Source organism: Oreochromis niloticus, linkage group LG17, assembly GCF_001858045.2.
Source record: "Oreochromis niloticus isolate F11D_XX linkage group LG17, O_niloticus_UMD_NMBU, whole genome shotgun sequence".
Lineage (NCBI taxonomy): Eukaryota > Metazoa > Chordata > Actinopteri > Cichliformes > Cichlidae > Oreochromis > Oreochromis niloticus.
The window spans coordinates 31,993,591-32,013,506 of record NC_031981.2 but is presented as its reverse complement, the minus strand read 5'-3'; the positions used below and the strand labels follow the sequence as shown (position 1 = coordinate 32,013,506).

Below are 19,916 nucleotides of genomic sequence, written 5' to 3'. Positions count from 1 at the left end.
TCAGAAATTAGCTGATACTGTTTTCTCCTGTGAAAAGCAGCCACCCACTCACGGCCCCAGAACACAATATCCAGAATAGATTTGGCATCTTGTTGCGGACCAAGATGGCAGTCAGCTGCAGGGTCAAATGTAGTGATAGTGCTTTAGTGCTCTGATGCTCTGGTGAGCCCTTGTCAGCAAACAGTGGTTATAATCGGTGTGTTAATGTATTGGTTACATTTCTTGAATGAACTAATGTTTAGTCTGTTGAATTAGGAGTATATCAGATTTGATACTGAATAATTCATAGTAACAGTTTTTTAACAGTGTGCTCAAATCTGCACAAACTGTCTAAAATACTCTCTTGGGAAAGATGTTTAATTAGCACTGTGGGCTGTGTAGTTACTGATGTAGAGTCACAGTGGGAGCTCTACAATAAATCACACAGTCACACTTGTTCTTGTAGTTTTTACTAAGACATTGTATTGACATAGAGCAGTATCCAAATGCCCAACCTAAAGCCATTTCTAACCTCCCTCCCTCAAACTGTGGTTATTATTCTGGGTGCCATCTATTCATCACCAAAACTGTGACAAGAAGTTTAAGTCTAAGGAAACTCTTAGTTCTTTAGCAGTCTAGCTTATTGTATTCTTATATATTAGTAGATGAAATATCTCACTCACCTTTTTTTGGCTTTCAGTACGTTAAGACCTCAATGCAAGAACTGGTGAGACAGAGTTAAAGGCAAATGCAAACAGGGATCAGAAAACAACATAAGAAAGATCTGGGAAACACATGGGACACAGACAAGCAGGTACACAGTAATGAGGGACAAATGAAAAGGCACAGCTATTTATACAATGACCACTGAGGGCTAACACAGAGAGTGGAAACAGCTGGGTAACATGAAAACAAGAAACTGGTGACGACAATCAAGACAATGAGACGAGACAAAATAAAGACAGCTCGCTGTGTCTGTGCAGGTTCTTTGTCATCCATGTCATTGAAGTCTTGAGAGCTTGAAAAAAGAAGGGAACAGGACCTCTTTGGGTTTTTGAAGGTGGTTCAGATGTTTTTTTTGAAGATGGTTTATTCCAAGGACAAAACACTTAAACACAAGCTAACAGCAATTTTCTGTCTTCTCAGACTGACTTATTTATAAATAATACAAACCCAAAGAATCATAACTCAACCTTGCTGTGATATTTTGGGTTAATGTTCAGTCCCAAAATTCAAGAACAGAGGTAAAGATTTAACTCTATTTTACATTTGTGGTAGCTAGCTCCTAAATTCTGACAGAGCTTTAACAGGAACTCTCACAATGTTCCTTATTTTCTGTGAGATGTATAGCTTTAGTTCTGATTCAGTAAAAGGACTAGATGTTACAATCCATGATAATGCATTGCTTCAAATGGAGACAGTCTTGAGGGTTGGCTGTTATGAGGAAAGGCAGCTCAGAAACTTCACCAGCGGGACACATCACAGGATGTTTCGGTCCTTTATCCTGAGCTAATCTGCCATTTTTTACCGTCCTTGGTTAGGTTGAGGGATTAGAGACCTGATCTAGATTATCATATTAAAATTTGGGACACATTGTCAGTAGTGGACCTCGAATTCATCGGGCGTTTTGGCCATTATCACTAGACACCCTCATCCAAGGAGGCCCTGCCAGGGTTGATCAGGCCCCGGAGTGTGTCACTGATTTATATTAAATTGTTATTTCTCTTCTACTTTCTTCTGTTTAGTTTTCTACAATTTATTTTCTTCTACCAATTCACTGCAACTGAGAAGTAATACTTACCTCTTTAATATTTATGGAGCCTCACTTCTTCACAGGGATAGAAAAAGTAATAGAGAGAAGTAAGCCAAAAGGGACAAGATAGGAGAGAGCAGAGAGGAGAGCCGGAATGGGGGCGCCCGATCCGGCATCCCACACCTCCCCGCCGGATCGCGCTGTACGCTCTCTACCTCCCCACTATCACAGCAGTGATATACATATTAAACTTGGACAAAAATAGAAATAATATGGTCAGCATATGTCAGCTGCCAAAAGCTCAGGTTTCAGCAAAAAGTGTAAAAGATTTATGCAACTTCCTGGTTTGAAAAATAAAGCCAAGACAGAAGCGCAGTACATCAGAAATATTTGAGGGCCAGAATAAATATCTGGAGTTAAAAATTAACACTTTTTAAAGTATTTTGTATGAGTCTTTAAGGACTGCAGCGTGAATGGTTGGTGAAAGTGAACAGAAATGTGCTGACGGCATGTCAGTCAGAAGTAGAGAGAAAATAAGAGTCAAACAAGAGTCTTTCCTACCCCTGTGGAGCTTGTTTTCTCTGATATATTAAATGTGCCCATTCTTGCCTTTAGACACGTCATTAGTAAACTTCTCAACTGCTATATGTCTTGCTATAGGAGCAGTACACTGAGTCTGCATGCAGTTAGCTGCCAAGTAGTCTACCCTGGGAGAGCAACAAACCTCTTAAAGGGGCTTTTCACACTGTATGCAATGCATTCTGACTTCAATTTAACACCAGGGTTTGGCTCAAGCTGTGAATCTAAAGCCCATAATATATTATGTGGCACTAGATTCTATTTAGATTATTTGTTTTTGACTTGACTTGCTAAATTAGCTAAAATTACTCTGTTATCATGGCGTTGATATGATCAGAGGATTCAAGTTCCATTTGTCTTGAAGCTTTAAAACCCATTTGTGCCTCTTTATCAGTATCTTCTTTTTGCGGTTGGTTTAGATTTTAACAGCAAAATTAATGAGGGATAAAGGATTTTACCCGGATCCACCTAATCAGTGTACGTCCCGGAAGGAGCGTGTCCCTTTTCTTGCTGCTCTGCTGGCTCAGTTTTTACACTATATACACAAACTGTCATAGATTCAAAAACTAGCAAAGGACCCGGCATCCCTCCCCCACATGCTTCACCAACTCCCTCTGCTTTACTCTGTCCAGTTAGGCAGAAAAATCATCAAATACTTTTTAAAAAAGATTAAAACGAAGCCAGTGAGAGTGTGTGGGAATGTGGAACGAGACCAAGGAGAGAAACTCATAAGACTTTGTGCAGTGAGAGTCATAGATGTGGAAGGCATAGAGGCGTGATGAAGGTATAGAGCGATGACAAGGATAGAAAGAAACAGTTATTCCCAGAGGCAGTCAGTCTACTACTCACTGTCCTTATTCAGTTTTGCATCTTATTTTGCCAGAAAACTTCTGTTCTCTCCTCTATATATATGTGTGTGTGTGTGTGTGTGTGTGTGTGTGTGTGTGTGTGTGTGTGTGTGTGCGCGCGCTCACATTCACATATGTATGCTATGGAAAGCTCAGGAAACAATTACTCCCATGCTGAGTGTACACCTGGACTGGGCCATGTCCTTACACACACAAACTGTACTACAAAAACATCTCATTCCACATGCATGTGTGCACGCACACTCGTGCTCTGCTATGCTCTTTTATTCTGGTTGCGGATCTGCACTAATGCTTTCTTCTTTTCCAGCTTTACTCAAGCTTTTCTGCTTCTGAACTTGTCTTCAAACTTAATCTCTTTCTTCCTCTTTTTCTTTTTTTCTCTTCCTTTTATCCCATCCTACTATATTCCATCTTTCCAACCATTTCTGCCCTGTTGCTCCTGTGTTTCTGGGGGTCTTTTCCTTTTCCCTTACTTGCTTTTCCTTCAAATTTCCCTCTTGTTTCCTCCCTCTTCGCATTTTCTTCCCTCCATTCTGACTGTAGAAGTATCGGTGTCAAGAAGAGGAAGGGGCATCACCAGGTGCCCCAAAACTCCACCATCATCCCTGCCATCATCACCAAATGGGAGTAGCCAGAGAGCTGAGGGATGGAAGTACCCTGGGGAGGGATGGAGGGACCTTGGGTAGGGAGGGAGGAACCTGGAGGAGAGATGGAGGGAGTGCTGGAACCATGGAGAGAGAAAGGGAACGGTCACTGGGGAGGGACGGCTCTCTCGGTCACCACAATGACCTCCGGGGAGCGGAGCTGGTTCAGGTGGCGGAGCGTCAGCTATCTCAGATTCAACACGTTCATGGATATGTCACTCATACACACATCACGCCTGCTCAGGTAACTAACCCTGGCCGTCTGTCTCTGTGACTTTGGCTCTACAACAAAGACAAACATAGTGTCATACCTGAAGCTAACACTGTATATATTCATGCATGAGTAAGTTGTATTAAATTCTGATTTATTAATATGCCTGTGCACCGAAACTTCCTGTTCTCTGCACAAGACATGCCGTCTACTCTGTGACTTTTGGCCGACATTCTAACTCACAAGGGCGTTTTCCTACACTGGGCTCTATAAAACAATATAAACAGAAAATAAGCATTAAGAATATATATTAATTACATGACAGTTGCTAATGCCTCAAATGACAGCTCTATAATGCTTTTCTGTATTTATACTGGCAAAATGATACATGAGCATGAATGCTGCTTTTTTCATAGCTTTTTGTGCTCTTGACTCTGTACCAGAGGGTGACCTCAGACACATGTTGAACCTGATGTTCAAACCTGTTTATGAGAGGCAGCCAATCAGGAGAAAGTTGACTTAAAGGGCATTAAGGAAGGGCGCGAAAAGAGCTTTTTTCAGACAGCAGATGAACCGAGGGGCTGCACCAAGGTTCAGTGTTGTATAAATCAAGATTATTGTCCCTGTGAATCATGCAAAGCTACTCTAGTAAAGTAGGCAGACATGAGGATCATGGGTCTCCTTTAATAATTTGGTATTATTGGGTATAATGCCTGTTATTAGGTATATACGCAGCAGTATTTTGTTAGATAGTTTTTTGTTTTTTTCCATTAAGCAACGTGTTGAAATTTGATTCCAGAGTGTGGTTCACATTCTGATCTCTGTGTGTTGTTAGTTTTAGGCCACAAAACCATTTTGATAAGGGCTCGGGAGTGAATGCGGTTGTGGCTCATGTTAGTAAAATAAACATATTCACCCCTCCAGCCCTGGTTGGTCTTTTCAGTATTTAACCAAGACCACAATATTTTCCAAAAGCTTTGAGTTGCCGGAATATGAAGATGTGTTATTCTTCAGCTGCTGTAAGTTGATTTTGTTTTAAAACAGCAGAAAATGTAGTGAAGCGAAAGTCAAAATGGTGCAGTTTTTATAAGAATGCATTGCTGCAAAGTTTGAAGTTTTCAAACTAACCTAACCCAAATAAACTTGTTTAACAAGCAGCCATCGCATCCCTGATATTCACTGATATTGTCTAAATTGATCTAACATTGCAATCCTATTCTTGATAGGGTGATAATCCACAAAACAGTGGATTTTAGTCTGATATGAGGTCTCATAACTCTACCTTCCGTGTTTGGAGCTGATGACTTTCTGTGGCGCTGGTCAAGGTGACGCAGACAGCAGAAAGGGGAACTTTTTCTATGACTTCAGAATTAGATGGGCCTCTTTTGAAAGTACTTAGAAGTCACGGATACTGGCCTAAATTTGCTTCCATGCACAGAGCCTTTCTTTGTACCGGGAGAATACTTTTGCAGAACTGTGCATGCAGGGGATTCAGTCGAATGCTTGTCCCATTTTTTAGTAATGAGGCCCATTACTATCTCTGTTCTGCACTCACTCTGCGTCTGTCTGCCTCCCCCCGCTTTGTCTTTCTCTCCTTTCTGACGCTCTATCGCTCACACACACACTCATAATCGCACAGCGTAGCCTGGTAATCGTTTTATTTTGGTTGATTGGACTGTATCTGTCCACATATTAGTGCTCGCGTCTCTGTACTCGCACAGCTCTGAGAGCACGCTGTCATGTATTCTCTAACACACACACACTCGTTGGCCACTCTATGCATATCCATAATGTATATGCTTTTTTCTTCTGCTCTATATTGATGTTCTGTGTATTGTCAGCTTTACTGGTGTCTGGTAAATTATAATTATGGTCTTTTCATTTAATAGACAAAATTATATGCACATTGATAATGACAAATTACTTCCCATCATATTGTAGTAAAGAATGTAGGGTCTTTTCACAAGGATAAGCAGATTTTAATATTACTTCTTCACTTTTATTAATTCCTTTTTTTTAACTTGTCCCCATCACTGTCCTCTCCCGCACTTATGCATCCTTTTTCAATTCTGGCATGTGTGGTTATCGGTTTATTTTAATATATCACGTCTTTATGTTGTCAGTAGTGGTTCTGTGTCTGTCTGTGAGTAAGTTGAGGCAGCTCTCAGTGCTGGCAGCCAAAGCAGAGGAGGATGTGTATTAGTAGGGTGTCACATCTAAGTCATTATATGCTGTAATGTGATTGTCTCTGCACTGACTCAGTTGTCAGTCAGCACAAGTTCAGTATTTGTCTGCTGGGAGATCTTTGGACCAAGCTGAAGCGCTTCATTTTGTCAGCATGATGAAGACACAGTTGTCATGGAGCTCCACCTTGTGGCTGCATGTTCCCTTCTTGTTGTTTTATATTTAAACTTTTTTTGTTGTTGTTGAAATTACACAAATTCTTCTGTTGACAATAATGACAATCATCAATTACTGCACGTCCCTGCAGATTTAACCAAAGAATTTTGGGCTGCCGTTCTTGCTGGATGCCATCTGGACTTAAACTCAGTCCCCTGTGACGTTCTCTTATGACATTTATCTCCATTTACTTTATGGAGATGCCTTAGAGGTCTTGATATCCTGGCCCTTACCACAGCATGGCATCATTATCTGCATTATCATCATTGCTTTCTGCAGAGCGGTCCGTTCCAGCAGCTCATCACCTGTCTGTCTGTATAAAATCTGTGATGAGGAACTCGTGTGTGTGTGTATTTGGATATTTGGTTTATTTTGAGAACTTCTCCTCTCCAAATGGTGTGTGTTCATGCATGTGTGTCTGTGTGTGTGTGTATGTGCGTGACCACAGGTGCTGGATCTGGCTTCCTTGTGTATGACAGATGGAGCTGCCATCCTGTTCTCCCCATGTTCACCCCACCACCCCCCTCCACCTTTTTTTTCCCTTGTCTTCACACACACACACACACGCACACACACACACACACACACACACACACAGACATACTTTTTTGTGTTTATTTTCTCTGATTTATTAATACAACATCTTCCTGTAAATATTCCAAGCTCACAATTTATTACACCTCTTTTTCACTGTGATATTAAATTAAATAAGCTTTGCACAAAAAGTACAGAAATTTGTGTTTGGTTAATTATTTCTTTGGTGTAACAGTGTTTCTTGGCAGTAACCATTACCTTACAATTATCATATCATTGTTTAGTTTACTTCCCCTTAAATGGAGCCACATTTTTAAGGACAATGCATTTTTGGTTTGAGCAGCAGAATCGAGCGTGAAATTTTGACCAAGAAAAGCTTGTCTGTCAATGCCAAACAGCTTAATCTGTTCTGAGATTCTTGTGCCATGACTGGTCTTCACCATCAGGCCTTTTTGCGCTGGTGTCAGTAACATGTGCACTAGAACCTGAACATGTGGAGGAATTAGGGCTGGGCCATATCATACCATTCACGGTAATACCGGTATAAAGTTAGGCAATGATAAGAAAATGAAATATCGCGATAGAATATGGGTAAAACGCACATGCGCAGTGCCTTTGTTTTCATACGCACATGGTGGAAAAAGCATGGCGGTGAGGGAGAATGAGAAAGGCAAAAGCAGATCGTTGAATGAAACAGATGAACCAGAATTGGTTTGTAAAAATGCTGCAACTTCAGTGGTGTGGAACTGGTTTGGCTTTCGTCCGTCAGATACATACCAAAGCACATTTTTGGGTAGAGCATGCAAGCGGGCCGTCATTATTACCGTTAGTACCAAACCGATTTTATGTGGTACACGGCGCTCAAAAATCTGTCAAAAAATGTTTTAGTACCACTTTGCTAAGCTACAAAGCTGCACCGCTTGATGGATTGTCGGAGCATTACGGCTACCGTACTCAGGAGCCTTACGGAGTAATACGTACTGCGGCATTTGCATTTGCACTGTTAAATTTTTATATAGCTTCAATGCACATAAAAAACAGCTGCTTGTTTAAGTGAAAATGCATTGATGGGGTTTTTTGGCACTAATAAAGTTGTAGAGTTGTAAAGTATTTTGTCTCGCGTCATTTATATTATTATCGCAAATTTTCAAATATATATCGTGATAAATATTTTTGGCCATATTGCCCTGCGCTAGGAGGAATGTTATGTTCATTGTTGTTACGTCCAGATCCAGCTGGATCATAGTGTCAGAGTCTCACTTGTGGGAGAGCGATATGCTGCACCAATAGGGTAAGAGCTTTTGGTGGAGGCAGTGTGGTGGTGTGGGGCAGAATCTCCCTCAATGAAAAAACAAGGCTTGATCTCACTGGTAGCAATCTTAATGCAGAGATATCAAGAAGAGGCTCTGCAACCAGTGGCAATCCCATATCTCCACAGTCTGGGACCAAACTATGTCCTCCAGGATGACAATGCTTGCCTCCACAGAGTGGGATTTATCAGACTAACTGCAGAATTTGTGAATGGAGAGGATGGAGCGGCCTGTCTGCAGGCCTGACAGGTCAACCCCACTGAACACTAGTGGGATCAGCTTGGCTGTGCTGTTTGTGCCAGAGTGACCAGCACAGCCACACTGGTTGACTTGCGGCAAATGCTGATCAAAGAATGGGATGACATCCCACAGCGGGATATGACCAAGCTGATGACCAGCATGAGGAGGAGGTGCCAGGCTGTTGTGGCTGTGTGTGGCAAGTTTTTCATTGGCACAACCCACAAATGCATTTTCCTTACAAATGTGGCTCCATTTAAGGGGAAATAAACAGGCTTTCCAACAGCATATGATTTTGTAGCCAATAAACATTGTTACAACAAAGAAATAATCCACCAAACACAAACTTTTTTTTGCCAAGTTTAGGTTAATGATCATTGACTATGAATGAGATTCAGCTGTTTTAATTTCCATTGAACACAGATGTGACCATTCCTACTTTCTGCTTTCTCCTTTTGCTTTGCACAACCATCATTAAGAAGGAAATATATTGTAGATAAAAGTATATGTCGGTCTTACACCTGTGCAATGATCAGAGTGCAGTGCACCTAAACATATTAGTTTGTGTGTGTCGAACTTTGTTGAGCTCATGTCTGTACGTTGTAGGTAGAATCACCTGAGGTTCCCTTTGATGACGAGGCGTGGCCTCACCCAGAGGGAGAGAGGCTGAATGAAGTCCCAGCCCCACCTTTCTCCTCTCTCTATTCTCAAAGCCACGCCTACTACCAGGTAATCCTGGCATGCGTTCGTAGCTTCATTTGTTTGTGTTTTTGGTCGTTTCTCATCTGTAAACTTCTGATTAAATGAGCATGCAGGTTTTTTTGTGTTTCTGTGAGACACATCTGCAGAATGTCTTCGCTGTACTGGGTGAAATTCAAACATCATGTTTTAACAGTGCACAGAAACTTTGTAAGGTGTTCCATGTAGCATTTAAACATTAACAAAATGTTAGTAAGTCAACTTCAATAGGATACTCTGTGCGATCCCTGTGTGCAATTACTGCTAAAGTGCCAGAGGTCTAAGTAGCAGATGGCAGAAGGAATGAAAAGTGAACATGTTTATATTTTTAGAAAAAGGGCCACAACTGGAGGGGAGGCAGTGTGGAGGGATTGGACAATTTTAATATTATCTGTAAGGAACGACATGACTTCTAAAGTGTGTCTTTGATGGCAGTTATACCTTCTAACATAATTCATTTTACAATGATATACTTACTTTGCTGGCGTTTAAAAATGCTACATGTAGTACCTTTAGTAGACAATGCTTACTGCACTTTTTTCTATATACTTTAACACAAATCTACTCCAAAATTTCTGTGCTGCAATAATTTCTTTAAACTACAACCAAAACATTATGTTGTTTTGTTTCTGTGGACCGAATACAGACCTTGTGTATTTCTAAAAAATGTTTTAAATGTTTCTGTGATGGTGCCCATTTGTGTTTTTCTGTACACATGGTCTTGCATGGATGTGGTGCGAGCACATATAGTCTTCTGTGCAACTGCAGCATCGATATATAATCATGCTCTTTACTATAAATTGTAGGTTCTCACCCATCTTATCTACCCCGTTCCATGTCCCCCATGTTAAACTTTGTGTCTGTATCTTGTGTGCTCATTAGAACGCAGTTGGAGGAAGGCTGTCAAATCTCCAGTTTGAGCTGCTTTCAGTGCATGTAGTTACAGTTTGTGAACTGCAGGGGGCAGAAGAGGCCTCCCAAAGTTCACAGCTGTTCAGGGTTATGCCTTCACAAATTAATATCTGACTGAATTCTATTCATCAACCTGTTTAATATGATTTGACGACTGAATATTGGGATAATGGAAATGCTTTTTATCAATACTGACAAAGCTGCTCAGCAGTTGGACGCTGAATAGAGGGTAAGAGCAGGCGTATAATTGACTTTGCTTTAAAAAGTCACTGGCAAAACGTATATCTATTGCAGAGACTGAAAGCAGTGGAACAGTAAGAAGTGTTTTGCTCTCTGTGTTGAACACACAGACAGTAAGACATACATGGTGTACTCAGAAGCTTCAGTGGCTCCTAGTCATTAAGCTAATGCAGATAATTAGGCAGGAAGTAAAGACAGAGAGGGCCAGTGAGTGGAAAAAACGGGATGAAGGGAGAATTATGGGCAGACAGACACAGAGCACAGATTTGTTGCTGGATGCTAATCAGCCTGTCAGTCAGCCAATTCATTCCTCTCCAAACAAACTCTTTTCCTTTACAGTAATAGTAATTAACAGTGAGTAAGACGTCCGCTCGCTGTAACATTTCAGGGATGTTTGCTTCACTGTGCCGGTCCAACGCGTTTAACGCACAGCTGAAGTCTCCTTTGTCTACCTTTAGGGAGGTATAAGTGCTTAATAGGACAACATCACAGAAGTATTTGCCCTTTCTGTTAGATTCTCAAAAGTTAGTTATTTAAACATTTAGAGCTTACAGATTTGACCCTCCCTATACTGCCACCCTCTTGTGTTGTGCTTAATTAACACTGATGTACTTTGCTCAGTGTTGGTACGCAGCCATGTAGCTGAGTGCAATTGCATCAGCCCACAAGGTAATTTAATTTTCTAAACTGCAGTCTTTTTCTAAAGGAGTGTGAAAAATAGTGAGCCTGGCCACCTAGCTAGTCATATCTGACTGAAAATAGCTACTCAGTGCTTACTGGTCACAAGGAAATAAGAGGTCATCAAGTCCTTAAAAGCATTAAAGTGGAACTGTGCAGTATTAAGATTGTCGTAATTTTGTTAGTACTAAGTGATAGCTAAAGCTGGGAGTCATCGACTTAATATGGGTAGGACACAGGGGCAAATGACATGTCTAAAGGGCAACATGTACACCCTGTACAGAATGGCCCTGTGGGACTTCACATGCGTTAACAACAGTTATGAAAAATGCTTTTCTCTGTCTGCCTTTTGATGCTAAGCAGGTATTGCTCTTTTAAAAAATGCCCACGTGCTTTGTCACTATAAAAACAACTCTGTAAACAATAACAGTCAAGTTTGGGGCCATCAAATCCAAACAAAGAGCTGAATGATGCTAAAAGGTTCTGAAGAGCTGAAGAGGGAAATTTGATGAATTGACTTGTCACTATGATCATAATCTTGAGCTGATAGTTATTTGAATCATCATCATTGTCATATTGATTGTTGTTGCCTTAAATCACAAACTTAGACCGTGCTGCGTAGCAAAGAAACAAGCCAATCCTGACCTCAGTCAGAAAAGCCTAAATATCCGTCTTGGCCTATTGAGACTCTCCTTTTGCTTGGGTTTGTGCTTGTCTATGCTACAGTGCTTTATGTCCATTCTTTTATATACCCAGCATTTACAAGGAAAGCTTGACGTAGCTCTGCAAAATTCTCCTTACCAGAATCGAAGAGGAACCTAATGGAAGAGCTGGTGAGGAGCCAAAATGCTTAGGAACCACTGCACTATAGATCTGTATGGCGTCTGCTTTGCAGTCCTTCTGACTGCATCAGGGTCCCTTTACGGCTGTAGACAATGTAAGATAATACATATTAGAGTTTTACAGAGAGCTATCTACACGCTGGCTAATGCAATGTGACAACAAACAGTGTAGAATTGCATTTCAGGTGTTGGTCTGTGTCCATGTTCCAAATGTATATTCATTCTTTACAGAACATGACAGTACTACTACAGGTCCTGTTACTAGTTCAGAAAGTCTAAAAAAGTCTGGGTTACTGTGCTTACAGGGTCACACTGTCTAGAGTCTGTTGAGCTGGGACAGAAAATAGGTTCTAGGTCATTCAGCCAAATCAGTAGGAGAAAATAATATGTTAAAAAAAAAACAGTAAACACAGCATTTGTACACGAGGCTATCTATCACCAGCCTGGCCTACCTGTAGAGGACAGAATGGCAAATTTGGCTCTCTCAGCAGGCGAACATTAAACATGCATGATGTGTGCTTTTATTTAATTGGTTCTGAAATATTAATAGAGTTGGCATTCACTTGCTGACATTTGACTGGAGAGAGAGAGAGGGAAAAAGTGAAAGAGAGAGAGACACACACACACATTAAGGGTTGTGATAGGGACTGTGTGCTACAGAAATAATGCTGTGTCAGCTGACCTGTGTGTGTGTTGTACTTTGTGTTGTAGTGGCTAGTGGCAGACAGACTGGTATGAGAAGGTGACCGGGGGAGTCTAATAATATGCCTCCAGCGTTAATTCATGCCAGTTATGAGGATAATATGCTTTTACTGAGTGTTTGCACTGCAGGCAACATGACTGATTTGGCGGTCCATACTCTCTGATGAAATGCAAGTGGCTCAGGTTCCATCAGTGCAGTGTTCTGCAGACATAGTTGTTTTACGTTTGTGTTGTGTGTGAAGTGTTACATTTCTGCTATCAGTTTTACTTTGTGAGTGTTCTTAGACAATTAAAAACTTTTTCATGAATTGAATATTTCCTTAAAAAAGTCTGAGGTCTTTATTTTTCTCAACTGCAAAATGTGACAGGCGTATATTTCAAACAGGCTTTTATTCATGACTTCCTCTAAGATGTCTAATTAATCACATTAGGATATTTTCCACAACAGAAACTTGATTTTTGATTTCTGCATTATGCTGTTAACACAAATGCAACACTTACTGTTTCTAACTAAAAACCCTTCAGTGTTTCAGTGGAAGAAAACACGTAATTTGGTCTCAGGGACGTATGCAACAAAGGCCCAATAGGAAAGAAAGGATGAGACTCAAAATGGATGAGCAGAAATGAGTCAAATTCAACAAAGAGCATATAAGTATATATAGAGAGAATTTATTAATTTAAAGCAGTATAAAACTACAAGCATCCACCTTATATTGCAAGCACCAGAGGTATATCTGCTTTAATTTTGTGGACTATAACTGGGCCTACCTTTTAATTCTTTGTGATATATCTGTATCACAGCCCTGTTCATTTGACTACCATTTCTTTTTTTTTAATGGAAAATAAAGTTAAGTTAGCATAGTGCTACTTTGACTTAGCAATGTTAGACAAAGGCACAACAACAAAACACAAGAGTCTACTACAGAACGATTTTGTGAGAATGCACTAGCGCCACAAAATTAACATCAACATGTTAAAATGCTCACAGTGATAATCCCAAAATGCTGAATTAGCAACTATTATGTTCGCTATTTTATTCTGGGGATTTAGCGTGCTGATATGAGCAAATTAGCAATAAGTGCAAAGTATCCTTTTGGCATCTCCAGTTCATGTACACCAGGGGTCTCAAACTCAGAGGAGCTGGGGGCGGCTGCTAGCACTGTCATCTCATTGGAGGGAATCGTGCTAAAGAGACCTCTGGTTTGTACGTCGGGTTCCGTGTCGTAGCCAGTAACTAGCTTTACTGTGTAGGTCAACTTTGCTAGCAAGAGACAGACAGAGGCATTAAAAGGCTGCTCTGGCAGAACTTTATTGTTTCGGAGGCGGCGACTCAGGCCCTCTGCACTGTGGTTTTTATTATATTTACATGCTTTCATCTTCCGTTTCTCGTCGGTAGAAACTCTTACTTTTCGACTCTACTGTTTCTCCCTCCCTCGCGCTCACACACACACACAACGGGAGGAGCAGTCCCACAAATTCTCCCTGCAGCACAGAATACACTGCCCATGAGGCTACATTCTTAAAGGGCTATGCCTGTAACACTCTGCTCATATTGCCTTCATATTAAATTCTTTTTTTGAATAATCTTTGTTTGAATATATATTTCTTCACGTCAGTATGCGCGGGCTGCAGGTAGGGGTGACGTGGGCCGTGAGTTTGAGACCCCTGATGTACACAATATAATTCAGTTCTTGCTGACATAGGTCTGAAGTCTAGGCTATAGACTATTAAAAAATGAATGTAGCTTCCTGGCCTGAAAAGTTAAAGAGTGTTTAGAGTGTGGCTACCATGTTACTGACCAGAGGCTAATATTGGGCTATATGGGTGAAAGTGTTTGTAAAAAGTCAAGAAGGCACTTTCCAAACTCAGAAACACAAGGCTTCAAAATAATAGTGCCTTTATTTTACTATTTCCATCTTTTATATACAGTGTATATTATGTACTGAGCCCAATCTCTGTTTTTACATTTTTTTCTTTTTTCCTTTTTTTTTGCTGTTTGGTTGGTTTTAGGCACCAAAGCTGCTTGGCTATGTTTATGTAAAGACTGGGATTTGGGTTAAAAGAGAGAACCTACTGAAATCTTAACTACTCAAAAACTACTTAGCAGTATTCACAGAGGTCCCATGCAATTTAGGGCAATTAAAGTCAGATTTAGAGCGACCCTCTAGATTTCACACTTGGTCTAGGATCCATCTTAGACTCTGAAGAAGCCTAACAAATCTTTGAGATATCTGTTCAGATCTTAGGAAACAACACATTAGTCAGCCAGCACCAGGTGTATTTCAGGAGTCTCAAAGCTGTTACTATAGTTACTGTTCCCTAGGAAACACAGGAAGAGGCTGTGACAGGGGTCCCGCTCCACCTGTGGCTAATCCTCTAGGAGGCTAATGTTGCTGTGTAGGCTAGCTGTATACACCAGCGATAGCAGTCCACATCACTTAGGATGAGTCGGCTTTGTTGTAAGAGGGTCAGTCTAACCTGTGTACGCCCAGCTTTCATTTGACCTTTGACCCAGATGTGCCAGTCAATTTTAATGCATGCTAAAGCCTCTAGGTTTTCATGCCATGCTTCAGGGATGCTGTGAGGACACTTGTTAGCCTGCTTGTCTCGCCTCTCTCCTGTCTTCTCTTTTCTTTTATCTCAGTTGGTGCCCAGCAACAGCCTGTTGTTTTCCATTCTGGAGTCATGCTCTATGTGTGTGTGTGTGTGTGTGTGTGTGTGTGTGTGTGTGTGTGCACGTGCATTAGAGAGTGAGTGCGAGTGTGTGGGAGAGCTGGGTGCTGCAGTGTCTGGAAACAGCCTCAGGAGAAGATCTGTCTCTTTCTCACAAACACACACACACACATACACACATTAAAAAAAAGCAACATCACCTCAAGCATGCATGTACTTCAGCGCACACACTCGCACTGGGAGCATACCTGTTATTACTGTGCCTTAGTGTCTCTCGTTTTCCAAGATTGTCTCCCCCCATCCCCCCACCCACTCTCATACACAAAAGCACACAGACACCTCAGCACACCTACACACACAAATACACAAACATTTATCTCGTTATCTGTCTAGCCAGTGCCAGCGCTCACCGTATTCTTCGGTGGCATTCAGCTATTTTCCACCTTGTCTCCTCCTCACACTGCAACAGGCATCTTTGCATATGTGTGTACATGTATGTGTGAGGGTGTGTGTGTATTTGGAGTGTGTGTTATGTGTGAGTGCACTGAGGGGGGTTCTGTTATTTCATTGGCTGGCTGGAATGTAGGGGCGTGGCTTGCACCAGTAATGATATCTAACAGTGGGAGAGAGAGAGGGAGAAAGAGAGCGAGAGAGAGAGGGAGAAAGAGAGCGAGAGAGAGAGAGAGAGAAGGGGCATCGGGTTGCAGCTCCAATAAAAGACTGGAAAAGACAATTTGCTGAAAGATAAGCGTGCGAGAGAGAGAGAGGGGAAGAAACAGACAGGGTGGGTGGGGGTTAGGTAGGAAAAGAAAAGGAGACTGAATAATGTACTGAGTGAGAGAGACGAGAAGAGAGAGAGAGAGACGGAGAAACAACAGAGATGTAGGAGAGAGGGGAGGAGAAAGAGAAGAGTTGCAGAATGATTCCAACCATCCACCTACTTCAGATGCTCTCCTTCTCGCCTGCATCCTTCCACCTCCCTCCTTTCATCCGTTCAGCCACCCATCACTCCCTCCCCTGCTCCTTCCATATTTAATGGGAGCACACACAGTGACAGCAGGGAGATTGACTGGTCATCTCCTTGGACTCAGAGAGAAGGCGGGAGGGAGAGAGAAAGAGGTGGTGGGGTGGAGGAAAGATAGAGGGAAAGAGTGAACTCCCTTAAATAATCAATCTTCATATCCTTGTTTGCCTGGCCCACACACCCCCTCACTTTGTCTTGTCTCTGAGGAGAGGCAAGAACGCAGTTGAGGAGAGGAGATTTTGGACTTCCAGAGATGTGGATGCTGGACATTTCTCCTGGCTAGAGAGAAGATGGGATGATGGACCAGTTGATGGAGAACAAAAATAGACGGGCAGATGGATTCATGGGTGGACAGACACACAAAGAGCCTGAGAGACAGACTCACGCTTCAACTCTAAGTGGACCCTGTCTACCTGTCCTGCACTTTCTACCTCCTCCTCCTCCTCCTCATCTCTCCTTCCACCAGCTGTTCTGTTAATCCTGAGCTAAAGAAGATAAAAGGGACATTATTAAGAGAAAACTTCGGAAGAGGAGATAAAAATATCCACAAAGGCAGCATCATTTTCAGAAAGTGTTGCAAGAAAAGGGAAGTTGGACTGTATATTTAGACAGGGACACTGTGAAAGCGAGGAGCGACAGATGAGAGAGACTGGAGATGAAGCAGCGGAGAAGCGTTACGACCTGAACTCAATCTTGTCTGTCAAAGGGAAGATCAGACAGCAGAGACGATGAACTATATTTTTGGAAACAACACCCTGTACCCTCGCAGTTCGAGGGTAGGCGGGGCATCGGGGGGTCAAGGGGCGGGCCTAGGTATCAAACAGAAGCTGGGGCCCAAGCGGGGCTCCTCGGAGGAGCTGGCACCTCCCCACACCTCCTCCCCCTCCACCTCCTCTCCCGCCTCCTCCTCCCCCTCCACGTCCTCCTCACGCTGGCAGCAGCTCCTTATGTTCTTCTCCAGGAGGAATGCCTTCACTGACTGTATCACTGCAAGCCAGGTACCACACACACCTTAACCTGTGTGTGTATGCCCGCTTGTGTGTGTGTGTGTGCGTGCATTGTGCTTTAAGGATGGTGGGAAGCATGAAACCTTACCTGAGTTTTTGTTGTGTGTGTGTGTGTGTGTGTGCCATTATTTAGCAAACATTCTCCAGTTTCAGTTTCTTAGCCAAAAAACAGGGAGGCAGTGAGGGGCAGTTTTAAACTGAAGCTGAAGCAGCGCTCTGTTTATGGTAGAGATTTTGATAATGTTGTCATGGAAATGAGCCCTGGCATAGTGTACGAGACCCAGAGAGCCGGTGTGTTGCCATGGCAAAGCCATCATTTAGCTGTGCAGTCTCCTCACTGCAAGTCTACAGTGAAATGAAAATCTTAGCACTGAAGGTGTGCGACTGACCTGATGAGAGGCATAACTGTCACCCCATGTGTAATGGTTCATTTAGGACGTTATTACAAAACGAGCCATAGGAAGACTATGTGTGTTTGTGAATTATATAAAAGTGAAAGATAGATCATGTTTTTTGAAACTGCCTTAATGGCATTTCACTAAGGGGCTGTGTTTGAGCTTGTGCATTGAATGTGAGCAAAAGTAGACAATTTGGGCATCATCAGCTTCAGGGGACAATTAACATTCAGATTCCAGGATTTTTGTAAGGATTCTTTACAGTTGTCAGATTTCTTGGGGCAGAGATTTCAGGGATATTTCTTGACATATCTTCACAAATTCATATCAGATGTAAAAAAGAATACTTGTGAGACACTGTCCAGATTTTCTCAAGAAAATATCATAAACTGATCCTGATTAGCTGTCCTATCTGGATCTGAGGTCACATAAAGTGAGGAGAGAACTTTCAGTCTTTGCAGAGATATGTAGTCTCATACTGCTCTTGTTTGTATATTTACTTGTATAATTCCCCTGGGTTCATACTTTATCTTTCTGGTTTCAAACGACCTCTGAATACTTAAGTAAGTAGAATATTTTGTGTTTTTTATGTTATCAGTGCAGTGTTAAGATAAACTAAATCACAACATATAAATAATGCATCAGTTGGTTCATAATGACCGGATTAAACTATAATTCTTATAGCTGTCTTCTGGAGCGTATATATCCTCTGTCCATCCATCCATCCTCTTCCACTTATCCAATTCAGGGTCATGGGGGGAGGGGCAGGCTGAAGCCTATCTGAGTTGACATGGGGAGTGAAAGGCAGATTGCATCCTGGATAGAGCAACGTCATTAATTTAATCTTATTTTACAATTGTTTTACACATTTTCGTACTAACAGCGTGAACACAGTTATTGCGGAGAGTGTGCTGCACTGGACTGTACCTTCAAATTTGTACCTAACTATAGTAGGGTGAGACTGCCATTAACCCAGCTATAAACCCTGCTTTATGTCCAGTTAGCTGTCTAGTGCTTCACCACTTTATTGAGTTTCCACATGCTGAGTCAATGATGCTCATGTTGTGTGGAAAGATGGAACAAATGTGAACATGCATCATGTACATTAGGATCTTCCAGATGTTAAAACAATTTGCAGAAGCTGACTTTGGTAATTTTGTATTTAGATTGTTCTCATCTTTTTTAAGCACCACCTTTTGAAACCTTTTGTTTCCACAGTGTTATGCAATCTATTTTTTATCATTACATTATGCAAAAATATAAAGAGACATTTAGGCCATTCTCTACTTTGCATGAATGTTTTGGGTGTTGCTTGTTACTGATATCAGATTTTTAAATGACCCTGTGCCTTCCACTCCGCATCTCTTGGAGAAATTAGACTAGTTTTCTGAGGGGTAAAATAGCTTGAAACATCAGAACATTAGGAAAGTGCTGCAGATGTGATGTGTGATTGGCCATTAGTGAGTACTTCTCCTGATATGGTATAATCAGCACATAAAAAGCATCAGTGACATAAAATAAAACATGCATAAATAAATGCATGAATGCATGGATTCATACCTTAATTACAAGATTCCAGACAGATTTGTAAAGTGTGGTAGTGTGTGTAACAGTATCAAACACTTATTTTAGTATTTGATGTTTTGTGGTACTGTAGCATATGTGTTAGAGGAAGAATTTCACCATCAAGATGTAAAGAATAAACCCTTTTTTCTGCTTTAATGACAGAAATCACAATGAAGCATTTTCCCGTAGCTTCTTATTTTTCACAGCTGATTTCTTTCTGGGTTACAGAATAGTAAATGGTGTCTGTACTGAATAAAAACATTATTGATCTGACACTGAATGGAAGGCGAGCCACTCTGTGTTCCACCCTGCAGCAGTTTTACAGTTGTCTACAGATTTACAGCTCAGTCCATGAAAAAAGAAAAAAGTTAACCCACCCCCTTGCAATAATCATATTGGTCTGTGTTCTCCCAGGGTGTTACCATTTCTATGTCTCAGACACTTACTGCATGACTGATAGGGCATTATGCTAAACACGCCCTCACTAACACAACTCTCGGTCCCACAGAGAGAGTGTATGGATATAAATGCGGTATGATACATTTGACACTCTGTGTGTGTTGGTTATATCAAGCTTCCATTATGGTACACAGAGCTTTGCAGACCCATGTCTATATGTAGTA

General features: G+C 41.5%; 1 protein-coding gene across 7 annotated transcripts in view; it reads left to right on the top strand.

Moving 5' to 3' along the window:
• The window catches only part of dlg1a (discs large MAGUK scaffold protein 1a), a 115,515-nt gene that overhangs the window by 30,854 nt on the left and 64,745 nt on the right, over nucleotides 1-19,916 (top strand). For 2 of the 7 annotated variants that reach the window (XM_005457147.4, XM_025899801.1), the window contains 2 exons: nucleotides 3,724-4,068; nucleotides 9,123-9,245. The exons of 3 other annotated variants lie outside the window; for them this stretch is intronic. In XM_005457147.4, coding sequence (XP_005457204.1) covers nucleotides 3,724-4,068; nucleotides 9,123-9,245 — 468 coding nt within the window. Of the gene's footprint in view, nucleotides 1-3,723; nucleotides 4,069-9,122; nucleotides 9,246-16,093; nucleotides 17,324-19,916 lie in introns of those variants that run through there. 2 more of the 7 variants (XM_025899800.1, XM_005457149.4) reach the window with 2 other exon arrangements.